General features: G+C 36.4%; 1 protein-coding gene across 2 annotated transcripts in view; it reads right to left on the reverse strand.

Moving 5' to 3' along the window:
• TBC1D22A (TBC1 domain family member 22A) overlaps nt 1-19,146 on the reverse strand; it is a 175,131-nt gene that overhangs the window by 153,896 nt on the left and 2,089 nt on the right. For both annotated transcript variants that reach the window (XM_062018451.1, XM_062018444.1), the window contains exons 2-4: nt 18,680-18,736; nt 17,128-17,468; nt 16,126-16,305 (exon numbers count right to left, since the gene is read on the reverse strand). In XM_062018451.1, coding sequence (XP_061874435.1) covers nt 16,126-16,305; nt 17,128-17,468; nt 18,680-18,736 — 578 coding nt within the window. The remainder of the gene's footprint in view (nt 1-16,125; nt 16,306-17,127; nt 17,469-18,679; nt 18,737-19,146) is intronic.

The following is a 19,146-nucleotide window of genomic DNA, read 5'->3' on the forward strand; positions in this document are numbered from 1 at the left end:
ATGAACAAGTATGCTTTACTAGGTCTGATCTATTTGTGTCACTGGTAGTGTGGCTGAAAGAAAGTAGATCTTATCAATTTATTACTTCTTTACATAATAATACTACTAAAACTTCAAGTTTTGGCTACTGTACACACAAGCATACTATTTACAAACTATGTCATAAGCACAGTAGTATAGTATACGCTTAAAATAGCGTATGTGGAAAACAGAAGTTACAATAGTTGCAATAAAATAGCTGCAACTTGAAAACTGCTTTTACTACTTCTAAGTAACATCCATTGCTCTTTCTCAACTCTATACTCCATTGAACTCTCTAATATTTCTCTTTATTGTGCTTTTTTCTCCTCCACTAACTTGACCCAAACAGCAATCTACGCACAAATAGGGGTATTGACCTCTGAAAAGAGAAGACAGAGGGGGGAAAAAAAACAAACACACTATCACCATAAAAAACAAACAAACAAACAAAAAACCCATCATGCATCACACAAGAACAGAAGCAAAGCTACTATCAGAATCAGAAACGTGGAGCATATGATAAATCACTGACAAATCATTCAGGCCTACAACTCCACTTGAGAGTAAGTAACTCAATAAAGGCCAAAGACAGAAACTATGCAAATAGAATATAGCTTATTCTATTAAAATTTTCTATCCCGTGACACAGCAGAGCTTTTCTTCTGTGTTCAGAACCAAAGACAGTTTCAAAAAGCAAAGATTTAAATTATGGCACAATTTCAAATGAAACCTATACTTCTAGGAGGACTTGTAGGACTCACTGAACTAAGCAGACCTTCTTAGCAAATTTAAATGAAAGGAAGACTATTTCAAGTTTCAAGAGAAATCATCTTTCATTCCTGATGCTATTCCACAACAAACATAGATTTCCTTCAAGTAGGGATTAGCTTCGACTGCCATGTAATTCCAAACAATAATGTACATATCCTATGGGACTAGGTTTCAAAGAACTGCTCTTTCTGGACGAAAATCTCAGCACTGGATATGGGAGTAAAAACATACAGCAAGGACAAAACACCTTTGTTTTACAACATAACACTTACTTGAAACAGATCTTCTGACTACTTCTCCATAAAGTATAATTTGAGAATGAATACATCCCTACGATGTTCCATGTGGAATATAAATTAAGTAATTATTTATGTTTTTCTATCTGAGCCTTATCCTCTCTGGGTATTCTTTTTATACACCTGGGCCTAGAGAATCTTTGGCAATGTTGCTTCTCCCAATACACTTAAGAAAAAGCATTTAACACTGTTTTTTATACCTTTTGCAAATTGTTTCTCAAACTCTCTTTTAGAAATGCTTCCATGTATTTAGCTTCATTTATATTCTGTTCGGCTCTCCTTATTTGACACAGAACTTTACCTTTTAGACTGTATTTCATAACCTCCTATTGTACTTAACCTCCTCTACTGTTGGCATGACATACAGGATCCTTCTACATTTTCTCAAGGCTTTTGTTTCCATTTTTGCTTTCATAAGTGCTACAGTAATTGTTTTCAGTACAGGAACTGTTAAAGAGATGATTGCACATCTAAGAGTTAAGCCAATTCCATGAGAAACCATTAGCCCAAGGTACGTAATAATTCCGTTTCTGCACCAACACTGACTGTTGTCCTGTTCCACTGTCCTCCAAAATTCCAGTATCTCAGACCACTCCAAAAACCATCTAAAATACTGGTCCTATTCTTTAATTGTAGTGGTCTTAACTAGAACTTTACCAATGACAAACAGCACATATTACAACTGAGGCTATGTAAGAATTCTTACTGGGTGCAGTAGCAAGCTTTCATGATTATCACCCTAAAAGCATGTGTCCCGACCCTTGTACATTGCTATTCTTATTGCAACAATTCACATTATGCTTTCCTCTGATGGTTTAACACCAAAACAAGAACCTTGCCCTTCCCAACAATTATATACACAGAAAAAAAAGAGTCCCTCTTAGAAGGCCTAACATTACTACAGCACAAAATAAAACTGCTTCTTGTGATGAGAGGCAAGAACAAATTGAAGCACGTACATGGAGCACCATTTTATATATACATAAAGATTATCAGTGAAGCTAAGTTCTAATAATACTGTTAAAAATTAATTACCTGTACATTTTATTTTAATATATGATTAACTTTTACAGCAAATGTATCTATGACTGTTTTTAAGATGGGCTTTACTCTTGTAAGTGACCTACCAGATCGTAAAATCAAATACATAATTGAAATACTTGCAATCAAGTTGCCAGGTTACCTTGAGACATATGAGTTAGAAAAAATTGTTGAGGAGAGTGAAATCATTCTGGTATTTTTACCTCAAAATTAAAATATGAAGTTCATAGAATCATAGAATAGTTTGAGTTGGAAGGGACCTTTAAAGATCCCTAGCCCAGCTGATCCTGGAATGAGTAGAGACATCTTCAAGTAGATCAGCTGGTTCAGAGCCATATCCAACCTGACCTTGACTGTTTCAGGTATCTACTGTCTCTGGAGGAAACAGGTTCCAGTGTTTCATCATGTTCATCATAAAAATTTTCTCTCATATCCAATCTAAAACTACACTTTTTCAGTTTTAAACTATAACCCCTTGTCCTGTGACAACAGGCCCAGCTAAAAAGTCTGTCACCATCATTCCTATGAAAAGAAAGTACTGAAAAGTCACAATGGCATCTCCCTAGTCTTCTCTTCTCCAGGTTGACCAATTCTCTCAGCTTTTCCTCATAGGAGAGGTGCTCCAACCCTCTAATAATCTCTGCAGCCCTCTTCTGGACTCACTCCAACAGATCCCTGGCCTTTCTTTGTTGGAGACCCCAGAGCTGGATGCAGTACTGCAGGTGGGGTCTCACAGGAGCTGAGTAAAGGGGGAGATTCATCTCCCTCAACCTGCTGGCCACTCTTCTTTTGATATAGCCCAAGATACAATTGACTTTCTGCGCTGCCAGCACACATTGCTGGCTCAAATTCAGTTTATTCTCTACCAACACCCCCAAGTTGTTCTCTGTAGGGCTGCTCTCAAACAACTCATTGCCCAGCCTGTGTTTGTACTTGAGATTGGCCCAGTCATGTGAAGGGCATTCCACCTGGCCTTGCTGAACTTCATGTAGTCTGCACAGGCCCACCTCTCAAGCCTATCAAGGTCCCTCTGGATGGCATCCCTTCCCCCCAATGTGTCAATGTCAGCACACAGTCTGGTGTCATCAGCAAATTCGCTCAGAGTGCACTCAATTCAACATATGTAGCTCTTCCCTTGTTCACTGATGTAGTCACTCCATCATAGGCCACTAGGTTGGTCAGGTTGCACTTGCTGACAGTGTTCCTTTGCTGAAGTCATGCTTGCTGTCTCAAATCACCACCCTGTTCTCCAGTCGTGCCTTGGCTCTCGACCTTAATCCCTACACAACCAGCCAGCACCTCCATAATCTTTCCAAGATACTTTTCACTGCACTGCCTGTGCAAGTTCTACTCCATAAGTTGTCTCAGTATCACATTTTAATAAATTTTTTATTAGCTTTTCTTTTAAATGCTCAGTTCTTCCTTTTTCCTCTCATGTTTCCTAACAAATATTTCACTTTCCCACTGAGAAATGCTAGGTACATGCATATTCTTCTATACCTTGTACAGAAAACACATTTAAGGCTGCATTTCCTCCAGATAACAAATTAGAAAAGACTTTAAAAAAAAAATCTGTTTCATACTGGGCCAATATGGAACACAGAGCATTCTCAAGAGTGCAAAGAAAAATTAATTTGCTGAGAACACAAAAGAGCTACAAAAACATATGAAATGCCTGACAGAGGTCAGACACTTAAGAGCAAATAAATATATAAACATGTCATGAAAAAAAGAAATTTGGTTACACCTATAAGAATAACATCTTTCCAAGAAACAGAAGCAAACACAACACTTGACAAAGCATTGCCAGAAAATAGTTACGATATTCTGCTCTTACATTAGCCCTGACATGGTAAAAATTAGGACAAGATGTCAGCTCACACATTTGATACTGAATCCTTCCTGACATCCAAGAAAGAAGAACGCCTTGTGTTTATCTTTGCATGCAAGAGTGTCTGGCCTTGAAAGCTGTCACCAGCCCCACATGGCTCTTGGCAGCCATGAAAGCTGCAAAACTAGGTCTGGGACTAAAGTACAGGCTGGGGATTGACCTGCTGAACAGCAGCTATGCAGAGAGAGACCTGGGAGTACTGATTGATAATAAACTAAACATGAGCCAGCAATGTGCCCTTATGGCCAAGAAGGTCAATAGCACCCTATATATATATATATATCTGGCCAGCAGGTCAAGGGAGGTTCTTATGCCCCTCTATTCTGCCCTGGTGGGGCCTCATCTGGAGTCCTGTGTCCAGTTCTGGGCTCCCCAGCTCAAGAGGGACAGAGAACTTCTGGAGAATCCAGCACAGGGCCAACAAGATGATGATGGGACTGGAGCATCTTCCTTAAGAGGAAAGGCTGTGGAAATTGGTGCTCTTTAGTGTAGAAAAGAGGAGACTGAGGGGGTATTTCAGTAATATCTAAGTCTTGGATGTCAGGAGGTTGAGGCAGTACTTTTTCTATTGTATCCAGTGACAGGACAATGGGCAACGGGATGAAGCTGGAGCACAAAAAGTTCCATTTAAACATAAGAAAAAACTGGTTTACTGTGAGGGCGATGGAATAGTGGAACAGGCTGCCCAGGGAGGTCTTCAAGACCTGCCTGGACATGTTCCTATGCAACGTGATCTAGGAGGACCTGCTTCTGCAGGGGAGTTGGACCAGATGATCTCTAAAAGTCCCTTCCAACGCTACCATTCTATGATTCTATAATACTCTAGCTGTTTTATTCTTCTACTTAACCCTTGAAGTCTGAATTCTTCATTTCATTTTAATGTAAAGTTTAGTATAAGACTCAAAACAAGTAAAATTGTATAACATACTACTACAGCACTTACTATAAACCTAACATATATTGCTGTTAATTAAAAAAACGTACAAACCTTCTCTGATCAATTTCCAACAATCAAAAGTGTTATTAGGGCTTTTCTCTCATCATGAACACCTAAGCATTCTACTCTTATTCCAGGTCATCTTTAGTAAGGAAGGCCAATAGAATGTAAAAGGATCATCAAAACTTGGGTCTATAACATCATGTAATTTAGAAAAAGCACACAATTGTCAAACTGAAGAGTCTAGGTGCAGGTTACATTTAATTTCTGAAACATTTTTACTCATCATTAATAACTGAGGCAAAAGATAGGTAAAAAAATCCAATTCACTTGGTATTATTTTTTGAGGGGAACATTCCTAGAGTACCTATTCAAGTGCAACTATAATTAGGGAAAACAAAAGAATTTTGCAAACTACTGATTTCCTCTACACAGATTTATTTAATTGTTTACACAGCAGTAGGAAGGGCTAATATTTCACACCAGAAAGAAAAGCTGAATTTTAATTTTTTCTTCCAAGCAAATGCTCAACTGAACTTCACAGCGTTGTTATTACAAGTTCTCATTCACAACAGCATCCTGGTCAAGTTGACACTCTTTCACAACAGTTCCAAATAAAAGGCTTGCATTATTAAAGGGCTAGAGGCTTTTTTTTCTTTTAATTTTGTGTCTGTGGTTTTGTTTGGGGGTTTGTTTGCTTTGGGGTTTGTTTTTTTTTTTAAATATTCACAGCATTTCATAAGCATGACATTATGGACTTGCCATTTTTCCTATATTAGTCCTTGGCTACTAAAGTATTCTTGGTTTTTAATAAAATCAAATAGAAAAGAATGAAATTAGAGGCAAATAAAGAAAAAAAATCTGCTGTGCTACAAATAGATTCAAACCACTTTATTGCATGAAATGTAGTAGCATAGAAGTACGGGAGTAAAGGCTTCAAACTTGCAAATTGCTGTATTGTAAAACCCTGTTTCACTATATATGTCTACCTCGATTTGCAACACTTTAAATCGAGGCATCAGAAGAAATCCATTCTCGAGCAAGTCTCAAGAGTACCAAGGAAATATACTTGCACTTATGTGAAACTTCTCCTCTATTTAATATCTAGTTAACCATTAAACTATTGATCATTGGTTGAAATGCTATATTCTCCTTAGTCAAAGCAAAATTTCCATTTTTTGTCAGTATACTAACTCTTTCCTCCTGTAGATTTCCCAAGGAATTAGATGTCCTAGTTATGAGATGGAGAATATGCTCCCTGGAACATTATTTCTACAGAAGAGTTCTAATGCCACCTACAAATCAGACACACAGCAAAAACTTATTTCAGTATAATTAACATTTTCTTAAAATTCCAGAACAATTGTTCTGAAAATGAGCAGTTATAAAACACTCTAATCACAGGCATGATCACTTGCTAAAAATGCAAGCACAGAACAAAGTTTAACCCATCAATCCAGAGCTAAAATTAGCCAGATCCAAAAGCAGTATTTGTAAAGCCTTGTCTGTAAACTCTGCCCCAGATTGAAAGGATGCTTTCTGAAGTGACACTTCAAACCTCAGTTGCTACTGTGTCTTTCAGTTGTATCATTAAGTAATTTGCTGATAAGTATCAAAATATTTATAAATCCCCACAGATTTAGACTAAGAAAATCTCTGTTTGCTAGCACTAGCCAACTGTCACTTCTGCTTAGGAGACAGCATTTGTTTTTTGCAGAAACATTATTGGGTTAGGATATCTTATTCTGAAGGGATAATGTGGTATGTAAATACTTGAAGTTTATATAATTAATTCAATTTTGGGAAAAAAAAATGTTTTATCCAGTTTACTACAACACATTCTGATGTACATTTTTTCTCTCCAAAGAAGTTTAAAGCAATTATTATAAAAGAAATCTTAGGGCAGTATCCTTTTACTGCAACAGATTTAAAAGATTCTTCATATTCCAGAGTATTTCATGGGGTATTCTACAAAGAAAACACATCATTCATTTACCAGCTTTCTAACCCCCCAAGGTATTACTACAGCTATTACCCATTACACCTAAAACATAAAATGGGAAACAACTAAGTCTACAATTATTTTTCTTGGAACTACAAGCTCATCATTCTATTAGGTGCAAATAAATAAAAAGTCAAGAAATATTAAAGGAGTTCAAAATTTGTCTGTATGCATGATTCATTTTTGATACAGCTGTTAATTCATTGAGATCGCTGTAAATGGCTACATGAAGTGATGGCCTGTGTGAACAACTCCATGATAGTCATGATAAACTAGATTTACGTATTTTATGTTCCTATAACATAAACTCCTTGAATAATTCAACTACACAACGCTGGAAAATTCTTCCAAGAACATAGATGCACAGAACTGCAGCTCCCCCAACAGCATGTTATAATATCAGCAGTATATATAGAAAATAGCTTTAATAGAGGGCTTGTTATTACTATGGCAACCACAGCAACTGGGTTCCAAAATGAATAATAGCTCGGTTAGGCAGTTCATTAATTTTTTTAAGCAAACATTGCCCTTATACCTTCTCAATGGAACAAAGTTATTCTGAATGCATGCAGAAAACAGGAAATAAAGTCCAATCTAATGTTGCAAACATAGGGTAAGACCCTTTTCAGACCTTTGCCACAAACAGAGCAGGAAAGTGCATCTTGTCTCCTGTTTCACTAAGAAAGCCGGAGAAGGAGAAGTAGATGAGGTTGGTGTTAGAAGGTATGAGAATGCAAGTGAACAGAAGATTAAGAAAACCAAAGGCAAAAAAGATTTTTACAACTGCTAAGAAATAACTGAAGTGAAGCCAACAATGTGAATTATGAAAATAAGTAACAGAGAGCAAATACGCCAGCAGAAGGGCTTTCATAGCTCTCCTGCAATATTAAGTTTCTGTGCATCATCGACTTTTTATTTTTACATTAAAGCCATCCCAACTCTAATGAACTTTCCAAGTAAAACTAAAGTATCTTTCTACACAGAAATAGAGAAGATAGGAAACACCACTTACAGAAGCAGTTCATTAAAAGATTATTAAAAAAGACAGTATTTACTTCTCTTGGACACTTGCAGTTTGTTGATCAATCACAAGAAAGATCCAGTTTTTAAGTGAACAGAGATGTAATAACTATTTACTTGGCAAAAACACTATTGCAAAATTTGCCTTTAAAAATGCAATCTGACTCTGGTCCTTCACAGTGAAACTATATTGCAAGAAAAGTACAACTACAACAATCAGAATTAATAAACGCAAGTCTGTAGACTTACTGAGACACAAAACTTGTGCAATTATTCAAAAAAGCTAGTACTGAGAGCTTCCCCCACTAACAAAAAAACCCCAAAACCAGTATCTACAAGGTACACTTATTTACCACATAAGCAGACTTTCTTTCTTTTTATTATTTCCCTCAAAATCTTTAGCTTAGGAGGAACGCTGATGATAAATTCCATAATGTAAAGAATAAAGATGATCCTGATCAGGCAAAGAATTTCACATGGAATACACCTAGTGAGCTACAGTTCTGCTCTTGGATCACATTCTCCATATACACTTAAAGTTCAACTTGGGAAAGTCAAATAAAAAAACAGGCTATCTTGAAAAATGAATTGGCTTGGTCATCCAAAATAGTTTACATAGTACCTTTCAACTACTGAATTTAGCTCATTCTGTTCATATTAATAGTGAACTCCATGCCCCTTTCATGCATGTGACATTTTAGTATCCAGTGCAAAGAGGGGGTATATGATCTAAAAACTGCTAAAATTTTTGATTAATTTTGCAATTTGTAAAAAGCTGTTCAATGCTGGTTTGTTGGGTTATTTTGTTTATCTTTTCTCCAATGGTCAGTTAGTGGTATCTACAAAGGTAATTTTATGTACACACAAAATTTTACAATTGAAAAAAAAAAAGATCCAAATTAACAGTAATCCCTTCACATCAGCTGAACTTATGGTCCCACTGTAAAGCTCTACATCTAAACTCATTTAGAAACAAAATTAGCACACAACCCCACTCTCGCTGGAGGGAACCCAGTGCCATGAGTTTGTGCCATTGGAGTGCCACTGGAGTTTGAAAGGCTGTCATAAGAGCACCATTTTTGAGTGGTGTGCAGATCAACAGTATTAACTTAAAACGCTCTCTGTCGACTTCAGCACAAAACCAGTTTTACTCTTTATGCCATGCTGCTGCAACTGATACTAACAAGAAAATCTAGTAAGAGATCCTTGATTCATAGCCAAGTCTTTCCTGAAAGAATCACAGAATCCTAAGGATGAGAAGGGACCTTGAAAGATCATCTAGTCCAACCCCTCTGCCAGAGCAGGACCACCTAGAAGAGGTCACACAGGAACTCGTCTAGGTGGGTTTTGAATGTCTCCAGAGAAACAGACTCCACAACCAATCTGGACAGCCCGTTCCACTGCTGCACTAGGTCATATTCATTCATTAACTAAGTCATACTTGAATACCAAAGCTGGTGACCAAAAAAAAAGGCAGAGATTCATGATATAGTCCCCTTTTTCAGAGCTGAGAAAAGAGGAAGATTATTCTGTTAATAGAAACTGCAGCTGTTCAATCTGAGCTTTTTCCTTTTTTCAATAAAATAATTCACTGATGGGTGATGTTTGGAACCTGGAACAGGTATCTTTGCTCAAGACAAAATTAACAAATCTTTGCTAAAAGAAAACATTGTGAATCTACATTTTTTTTCTACTTCAAGATAATGATTCCAACTACAACACCTCTGTAACGTGTTTGATACAGTCACCCATAACATTCTTGCCACTAAGCTGGAGAGATATGGGTTTGATGGATGGACTGGTAGATGGATAAGCAAGTAGATGAATGGCAGCATCCAAACAGTTACAGTCAATGGCTCAATTCCAAGTGGAAACCAGTAAGCAGTCACGTCCCTCAAGGGTCCATACTGGGACCAATGCTATTCAATACCTCATCTACTATACGGACAGTGTGATCAAATGCACCCTCAGTAAGTTTGTAGATGACACTGAGCTGAGTGGTGCAGTCAATTCACTACAAGTGATGGACATCATCCAGATCGGCTTTGATAGGCTTGAGAAGTACACTCAGACCAATCTCATGAAGTTTAACAAGGCCAAGTGCAAGGTCCTGCCCCTGGGTCAGGGCAATTCTCAGGCTGGAGGATGCCCAGATTCAGAGCAGGCCCAAATTTATTACTAAATTATTTTAACAGGTAGTTTCAAAACTAGGAAATAGCAGTATTAAAGAAGAACTGGAAGGAAAAACAATAGCACAAAACACTGAGAACATGAGATCCAAGAAGGTACAGAAGAGAGGAAAAAATTGAAAGAAGAAAGTCACTACAAAAGTACTTTTAAGAGTGGTCCAAAACACAGTAAACTGGTTTAAAATGTCAGCAATTACTATGTAACTCAATGACATTCAAGTATCTTTACCAAAAAAAAGAGAGAAATACATCCTCCAGAGACAAAGTATACAAAGTCCTCTGAAAATTGTTTCAAGAATCTATTAGGAGGAGTTATCATGAAAAATATGAAAATAATACCTTTCAATTCCAATATCCCACTAAAGCACCAATCAGAATAAATGCTGATTATTACATGAAACCACAAGTTACAAGATCAAGCTGTAAAATCCATTAAGATAAAATATGAATCCTGCAGAAAACAATTAATATAAGGATTAGTTTATGGACATTTAGTAGATTTCTTTCAGAAGATGTTTTTTAATAATGAAAAAAAAATGTTTCAAAGCTACTGGTAGAGTACTGACCCTTTTTTATTAGTCTTGCTAATTGGCTGAGAAGGCAAGCAAGCTTTGCGACAAGTTGACTTGAATAGAACAGAAATCAGAAAGGACACTTTCGATGACAGTAGTTTGAAAAGACAGATAGGACTAATGACATGAAGTAGCGGCAGGACGCGTGTTCTCTTTACAGTATATCTCAATGAACTGGAAGTAGAATAAGCACTAAGGTGATCAGCTACATATCACTCGAAACTGCAAGAGGCAATAAAATCCTAAATGACATGGACAGAGTAGGAGCAGAGAGATAAATCGCTATGCAGTTCAGTGCAGATAAATTGATGAAGCTGGGGACAAAATTAATCAAGTTCATTTCAATTAATGCACTTTGTAAAGTAATTGAAATTTTTCAGTAACATCAGTTTGACAAACAGTTTTAAAGGACATAACAGATTGCTGTTACAGACTACTATATTTATGAACCATAAATAAAAGGTAATTACTATGTTTAATCAGGTTTCATAGACACTTAGAACGTGTAAACAACTGTAAGTACAAATAACAAAATCCTGCTTCTCAAGTTTCTGTAACAATACAGATGACCACTGTGATGGAAAAAAGGAGACATCTAGTAAGTTCTCTTTCTCGATTTCATTTCTAGAGAATCACCCTATAATTCTTTTTTATTATACAGAGAGGCAACCAGTTATTGTTATGAGATAACCTGAGATTACACTATTTAAAATTCTGGTGAATTCATTTGCCAGCAGATTAATCAGACCTTCAGCTATTTTTTATATGTCCTCTAAGATTTCACAATATTATCTACTATTTCTACAGCAAAGGACTGTTGAAGAGACAGCACTCCACTCAGCAGCTTGTGGTCCTCTCTGCAAAGGTTTTCTTGTAAAAGACCTTGTTAGAGTGAATAAGAGAAATGCAATTTTTTTTTTAAGAAGCACAATGAAACAAAACGTTTGAAGGTGAATATACAATACAACAAAATTAGTAAAATTTAATATAGAAATGCTTAACAATTTTCATGGATGATTTTACAAGGGCTTCTGTTATTTTTATCAAGGTAGTATGCTAAAACTTGAATATCTTCTTTTGTTCAACTTGGGATATGTTGCAACTAAGCCAAAAGAAAAGTCACCTTAACACACAGAACAACTTTTCATCTTATGATGAGCTGCTTTGACTTAGAAAAAATGGATATACACGTGCTATGTTGCGTAACAGTAGCATTTCAATGTTATGAAGCCTTACTAAATCAAGAGAACACAGTACACCAAGTTTAGTGTTGGTTGTTGTTTGATTCACAGAAACACGTTTGACATTTGACTACATATTCACCAGATATATGTGTGTAAAAAACAGAAAAAAAGTAATTGCTTTGAAGATAGAGTTAAGGAAGCGCTTCAGTAAGATATTGTTTAAATTGATATTACAAAACCCATCATACATCTGGCTTTGCTGAGGTATGAAATCACTTGTTTGCAGTTATTAAGTTATGATTTTATCAACATAGTTTGCTTACATTGTGTTTGCATTGTCAACAACTCCCTAAAACACTGTGCAAGACTACTTAAAAATACAAGTCTAACAAATTTAATAGAATTAAACTTAAATTGGAAATTGGATAGACATAGCAGAACTGCCTCTCTTAAAGAAGTAAACAACTGTCTGCTGAAGGAAAGAAATTTCTTATCAGAGACACTCTCCCTAGACTGCTTTGTTAAAATCTTGTCTTCTCCTCTTAAAGCAACCAATTGTTTGTAAAAGATTCTGCAAGCACAGAGATGTCTTCATTCAGCAACACAAGATCTATTACAAGGAAAGACAAGGCTTGAAATCGAAGTAAATCTACATCAAATTGACTGCAAGGCAAGCATAAGCACAGGTTGATTGCACAAAACAACTAGCACAAATTGTTCTCTCTGAGTAAGCTGGCATGCAGTATCAGGAGTGGGAGGCTATGGGGACACATAGGTCCTACAGTCTCCTCCAAAGTTCTCTATTAAACACAACTCTCCAGTCCCATCCCGCTTCTGACTGTGCACCCACTATACCTCAATATGATCCAATTGACAGGGGTCAGTCCTCAAGTCCCTCTGCAATCAAAACTGCTTCTTACAACAGGCTCCTTCTACCAGCCTGCACCTCTTGTCATAAACACGGTTCAACGTGTTTAGCAGCTTCCATTCTCTAATTCTAACGTTATGAGATTATCTCCTCATTATTTTCATTATGTTACTCCTTGAAGGAATATTTTCAGGGCCCTTGAATACTTGTGCTGCAGAAGACAAGTCATATACCTAGAAGCAACATTTCTACAGGAAATAAGGGTTTTTTTCTAGACATCCAATTCACTTCACACTATCCTCACTTATATTAGAAGTAATAACAGCATAGCAATAGTCAAATAAAAAGTGCCAAATGGAAATAAGGCACATTATTTGCATCTGTTTATCATGCAAACAACAAAAAAGCCTGCAGGACACAGAAGTAAAGTGTGTTAAGGAGGGCTTAAGGGAAGATTCAGAAGAACTACACTGACAACCATAAAATACAACAGTGAGTTTATTACTTCAGCTCTACAAAATATTTAAAATGAGTTAAGAACACTTTTGAGTACTGGAAATAGGCTCTTTATTCATAAGTAAGAGTTAAGCAATCTAAAATAATTACTTTTTTACTGGGGCAGAGCAGGGTGGTTCTTCCTTTCCTAGCTGTTGCTCTTGGATTGTACCTTGCTCTTGTAATTGTTTGTGTATGTTAACCTTTGCTGCGTAGGTCTGTACACAGAAACTTTGAGAATGGCTCTCATTACACATATATGCAATACTCATATTTATGCAAGACTCATATCCCAATTGCAGTCTGTATCTGGTATCTTATTTTGCTCAGTATATAATTTGATGGGGTTAGTAAAACCTCCCTATTTCCACAACTTCGCAATATCCAACCTATGGACCAAACCCAACTCCAAACTCTATTAGTGGGCTTCAATGGCTAAAATCATTGAATCACAGAACAATATGGGTTGGAAGTGACCTTAAAGATCACCTGGTTCCACCCTTCCTGCCATGGGCGGGAACGTTTTCAACTAGGACCAAATTGCTCAAAGCCCCATCCAACCTGATCTTGAACACTCCAGGGATGGGGCAGCCACTACTTCTTTGGGCAACCTCTTACAGTGCCTTAACACCTTCAAATTTTATATGCATAATCCATCTTTTTTAGAGTTTCCTTATAAAAGAGCACACTCTTCCACAACTTCTAGTTGACATACAAGACCAGCGTTGCAACTTTTTTATACTGTCTCTGTGGGATTATGATTATTCAAGTGCAACTGTAAGGATTTTCATCATAATTTGTATTACTTTGTGGTTTTAGTCTACGTGGATTTCTCATGTAAGGGGAAGAGGAAAAACCTGAATTTGAAAATGGTCATCCCATTTTTTCAATTCCACAGATCAGTTCATTTTTATATTACTTAGAAAAGATTGATCATATCATCTCTTTCTATAATATGCAAAACTGTATAAAAAAAAAGTTAACAGAAATACTTAACTCTTATTACTACTACTTCCAGGCAAAACCAACACTACTACATGCACAAAGTAACAGAGATATTTGCTAAAATGTCTCCAAGACAACTTCTCACTAATTCGATTCATCATGACAACCAAAACCCAAGATACACACATACTACAATGTCACACACACACACACACAAAGTCGCAGTTGAATAGGTACCTGTTCCTTCATTACTCAAAGTAAATCTTACCTTGGAGTCTGTTACATAGTACTACTTTAGTCCATTTTCAGTATTACTCTGAAGAAAAAACAACAGAACACTACCAAAAACCCACAGGAGGAACAAAACAAAAAAAATCTAAACCATCATGCACAAGCCACAACAGTTCCCCAAGCTACTGCTGAATAAAAAAAAAAAAAGAAATCCTTTATAAAGTCTTCATTGTAACAAGGATCTGCTAAATCAAAGGGATTATAGAATCATAGAATGGTATGGGTTGGAAGGGACCTTTAGAGACCACCTAGTCCAACCCCCCTGCAGAAGCAGGGTCACCTAGATCAGGTCGTATAGGAACATATCCAGGTGGGTCTTGAAGACCTCCAAGGAAGGAGCCTCCACAAATCCTCTGGGCAGCCTGTGCCAGGGCTCCCTCACCCTCACAGTGAAATGGCTTTTTCTTATGTTTAAGTGGAACTTTTTGTGTTCCAGCTTCATCCCATTACCCCTTGTCCTGTTGCTAGCTACAACAGAAAAAAGAGATTTCCCAAACTCCTGACAGCCACCCTTTAGGTATTTGCAAATGTTCATAAGCTCTCCCCTCACTCTCCTCTTTTCTAGACCCTTTTAATTTTCAAACTTACAGAAAATATGTAATTTGTTTTTAGCACCTCAGAGTTTATTCACAGTTGCATTTTATAAGAATGTCCTGTAACTCACTGAATTGTTAACTCTCATCTAGTTAGTATTGTTTCCACAGTTCTACTCTGCTAGCATCAATCCCACAGTAAGACACAGCACAGAAAGAAAAAAAGCAACAATTTGGACTACATTATGTTGAAAAATTCTTGTGACAGTTATAAAGCAGGAAAGCATCCATTCAAGAACTGCAAACATGCAGTTTTTACATCCTTCCTGTAGTTTTCTTGCAGGATGGCCTAAGTCAAAGTCATTTTCTTTATTAATTATTTTGACATAAACTAAGCAACCAACCAAGTTCTCCAAATGCAGTATACTATTTCTACTTGCTCCAGATTTTCACTTAGGATACAAAGCCACTTGATTCTGTGACTTCCTCTCAGCACTTGTATCTACCATTCGGCAGTTAAAATCCAGTGCACAAAGGCAACAGTCAAACTATGTGACAATACATTTGTTCTCACATTAACATGTTCTCAGCATTCACAGAAGAGACACTGAACTACTGTATCAGTCTGTGAACATGAAGAATGCTCACTGAGTAGACAAGCAGTAATACTTCCACGCCTCATTGTTTTTCACATTCCTATTTCTAAGCACAAGAATTCTTATACTGCATGCTGTTCTGTTATCAGGCATTAATACCAAACATGGTTAATTATGTTTTGTTTTTTGTCAACAGAGATTAGTCCAGTAGGAAGAAGTAATGTGAGAAAGAAATTAACATGATGTCATCTAACACCCTACATATTAGTAGGAAGTATGCAAATTGCATATACAAGCATTGAGTATTCCAAGCATTATATTTTATTCCGTTTTTCTTTTGTGGAATGAATTCGAAATGTTGAGGGGATTGGATCCTAACCAAACCATCAGGCAGAACAGTACATCAACCAGGAAAATGTTATAATTAAAGAATAATTTAGATGTAATTCATAGCTCCTATAAGAAATACTCACCAAGATCTGTATTGGGTCCAGCAAGTAGCTGATTAAATTTGTCTAATCGAGATGCTTCTCTCTCAGTTAATGCAGGAGTAACTGAGGTATTAGAGTCTGCCATTCCACTCACCAAGGGAGGTGTGGAAGTTTGTGGAAGGGACTGTGATCTCTGCATAGAAGAAGTCTCACTAGCATTATCTGAAGGGAAAAAGAAGCACAACGGTTAACTTCTGCTAGTAAGAAGGCTACTAATAACATGAATTTAATTTGTAAATTTAAAGTAGAATTACATTTTGGAGAAATGTAAAGTCAAGTATAACACAAGTTTGGACTTCGACTTGGATTTAACCAGAGCAGCATTCCTCTTCCAAGTAGTAGTTCACAATTAAAGTACATCAATTAGAAATCACACTAGCCGCAAGGTTAATCAGTTTTTAAAATCTCAGTGCTACTGAAAGCTGTTTGTATCTCTCTCAGCACTCTTAGAAAAAAACCCACAAAACAACAAACCATAAAAAAAAATAAAAATCAACAACAAACAAAGCAAGCACTAAGAAATCATAGCAATTGGTTACTTTAAAGTTTATACCTGAAACAGACCAGATAACATGAGGATGAACTTCCCAGTCCATATGCATTATTTCTCCAGTTTTTCAATATACTTTAAAAGGTAACATTTTAATAACAAAATTTCACAGTAGTAGGAATAGTGTTAGTTGCACACATCTTGGTGTAGTTACCCGTCAAAATACATTCAATAGCGCAACTTCCTTCCAAAACTGAGGCTGTATTAAGGTTGAAAACGCAAAGGTTTAATTATTCTTCCCTCATCCACATATTTCTCACACATGCTTTATGGTTTAGAATGGCATCCATTATCTCCCTCAAGTAAGTCAATATCAATTAATAATATTTTCCTGTGGTATTAAGAAAAGGTTGGGAAAGTGTTAATGACTGAAAGGGCAAACATCACAGCTCTCCTCATTTGATTTTCATTAACTTTTTCATTTTTTAACATACCTGATGAAGTTGATGTATGACCTTCACTGACTGATTTAACAAGCCTATTATCACCACATGCAATTGAAGTCAGCTCTGCAGATTCTATTCGTTTTTCTTCCTGCAGATGCTCTTCCTGAAATTTATGCTGTTTTTGTAGCTTGCTGTGATTCTGAATTACTTTGTGAGCTGTTTCCATAACCACTTCTGTATTTAAGTTTTCAGCAGCTATTGCTAAGAGTTCATCATCATCATCCCCAAGATCCCAAGCATCACTTGTGTTACTTTCAAATTCTTGGAAGGTGCTGACTTTCTTGAGTTTCACTGGAGTTGTAGGTGGCTTTGAACTTGGTTTTGTCAAGCTGTTAAAAAATAAATAAACAATATTTAGAGAAACAATAATGGAGTAAGCAAAACACTATGAGTAGGGCCAAAAAACCCAAAAGTCTATGCTTGATAATATGTAGGTATTAGCAAAACACTTATGTTGCTGCTACATCCACATGGAGCTGAACATGTCAGAGAACAGGGGCAGGTCAAAACTGACTCTTTTTGACTGTGAATAGAAGCTGAACAAATTGTTTCTTCCCTTGTCTCAAAAAAAAGAAATCCAAACACACAGACACATTCCCCTCACAAGAAAAAAAAACCACAAACTAACCCCAAAGTCAAACAAAATGAATATGACTAAAATTATTTATAAGATGGAATACATTGCACTTCTCTTGCTTCATGAATTTCTGTAGAGATTTCAGGTCTTTCAATGCAATTGCAGCACAACAACACAAGTGTAGTAATCAAGTAATCAAGTCTACTCCTAAGTCATCATAAGCAATCACACAATACAATCACTGTCATAAACAAATCAAGTCTCACCTTAAAACTCATTAAATCTATCATTCCTCCCCATCCAAGCACTCCAGCACACATTTGCTTCAGAACTTCACTCTTCTCATAGGCAAGCTATTTCTTCAAGTTACTAGACTAAGTGTACCCTGATCAGTTTCTAACCTTTTGTCATTCTGTCAACATGCTGTATAAAAGAGATGAACCAAGTATCCGTCCCTAGCGTGGTACTTATTCTCACCTACAATAAACACAGACCAATCACAACTTCCCTCAGATTTCAGATAAATAAGATGAAGTTGAGCGTTTCTCAGTTTGCTCTCAAAGAAAAAAAAATGTTACCACTAATGTAACTTCCCTTTCTGATCATTCCTGTCTTTCCACCTGTGCTAGTTCATCTTTTTTTCTGTGAACACAAGGCAGTCACAACTGGAAATCAGAATAAGTTTTCACACACGTTTCATACAATGTCAGTACTATCTGTGATACAAATTACAGAGAGTATCTTTGCTAACAGGTGCTACAGCATTAACATTTCTACTAATCAATTGCTCTCAGCATGGTAAGCAAGAGTAAGTCACAAAAAGAAGTTAGAACAGAGAAGATTATGACAAAAAATGAAAAGTAATATTAAGAATAAGCTTTACAGCCGATAGGGAAGAAAAAGAGGAAACAAGATAGGAGAGATCCAAATTACCCTAAGTACTTAAATACTAGGTTAACTTACGTTCCATGCAGTAATGGATCAAAAGGTGGATGCTGAGCTCCATAAACATGTTGTATACTAGAGGAAAAGAAAGAGAATTATCACAAAAATAATAAAACACCTGGTGGTTTTTAGTGTATTAAATAGTCAGTAATAAACAGTATTTGACTATTCCAACAGTTTTCCATTTCAAAGAATCCCATATACCACTGAAAATAACAAAATTGAAGGGTATATAAAAAGTAACTTCAAAAAAAATCAGATTTGCTGAACAGGAGCTCTTTTTGAAGCCTAGGAATAATTAGGTTGACTTATTTTTCTGACCAAGAATTAAAACAATGGAAAAATTTAACTCTAGAATAAAAATCGTCACTATTTTTAAATTCTTTTTCCCATTTTATTTCTCCACTTACCTCTTGCCAAAAAAAAGGCCCTAAAAAAAAAATATTTCATCTTCTATATATCCTTATCCTCCCAACTCCAAACAT

This window comes from Colius striatus, chromosome 1 (assembly GCF_028858725.1).
Source record: "Colius striatus isolate bColStr4 chromosome 1, bColStr4.1.hap1, whole genome shotgun sequence".
Lineage (NCBI taxonomy): Eukaryota > Metazoa > Chordata > Aves > Coliiformes > Coliidae > Colius > Colius striatus.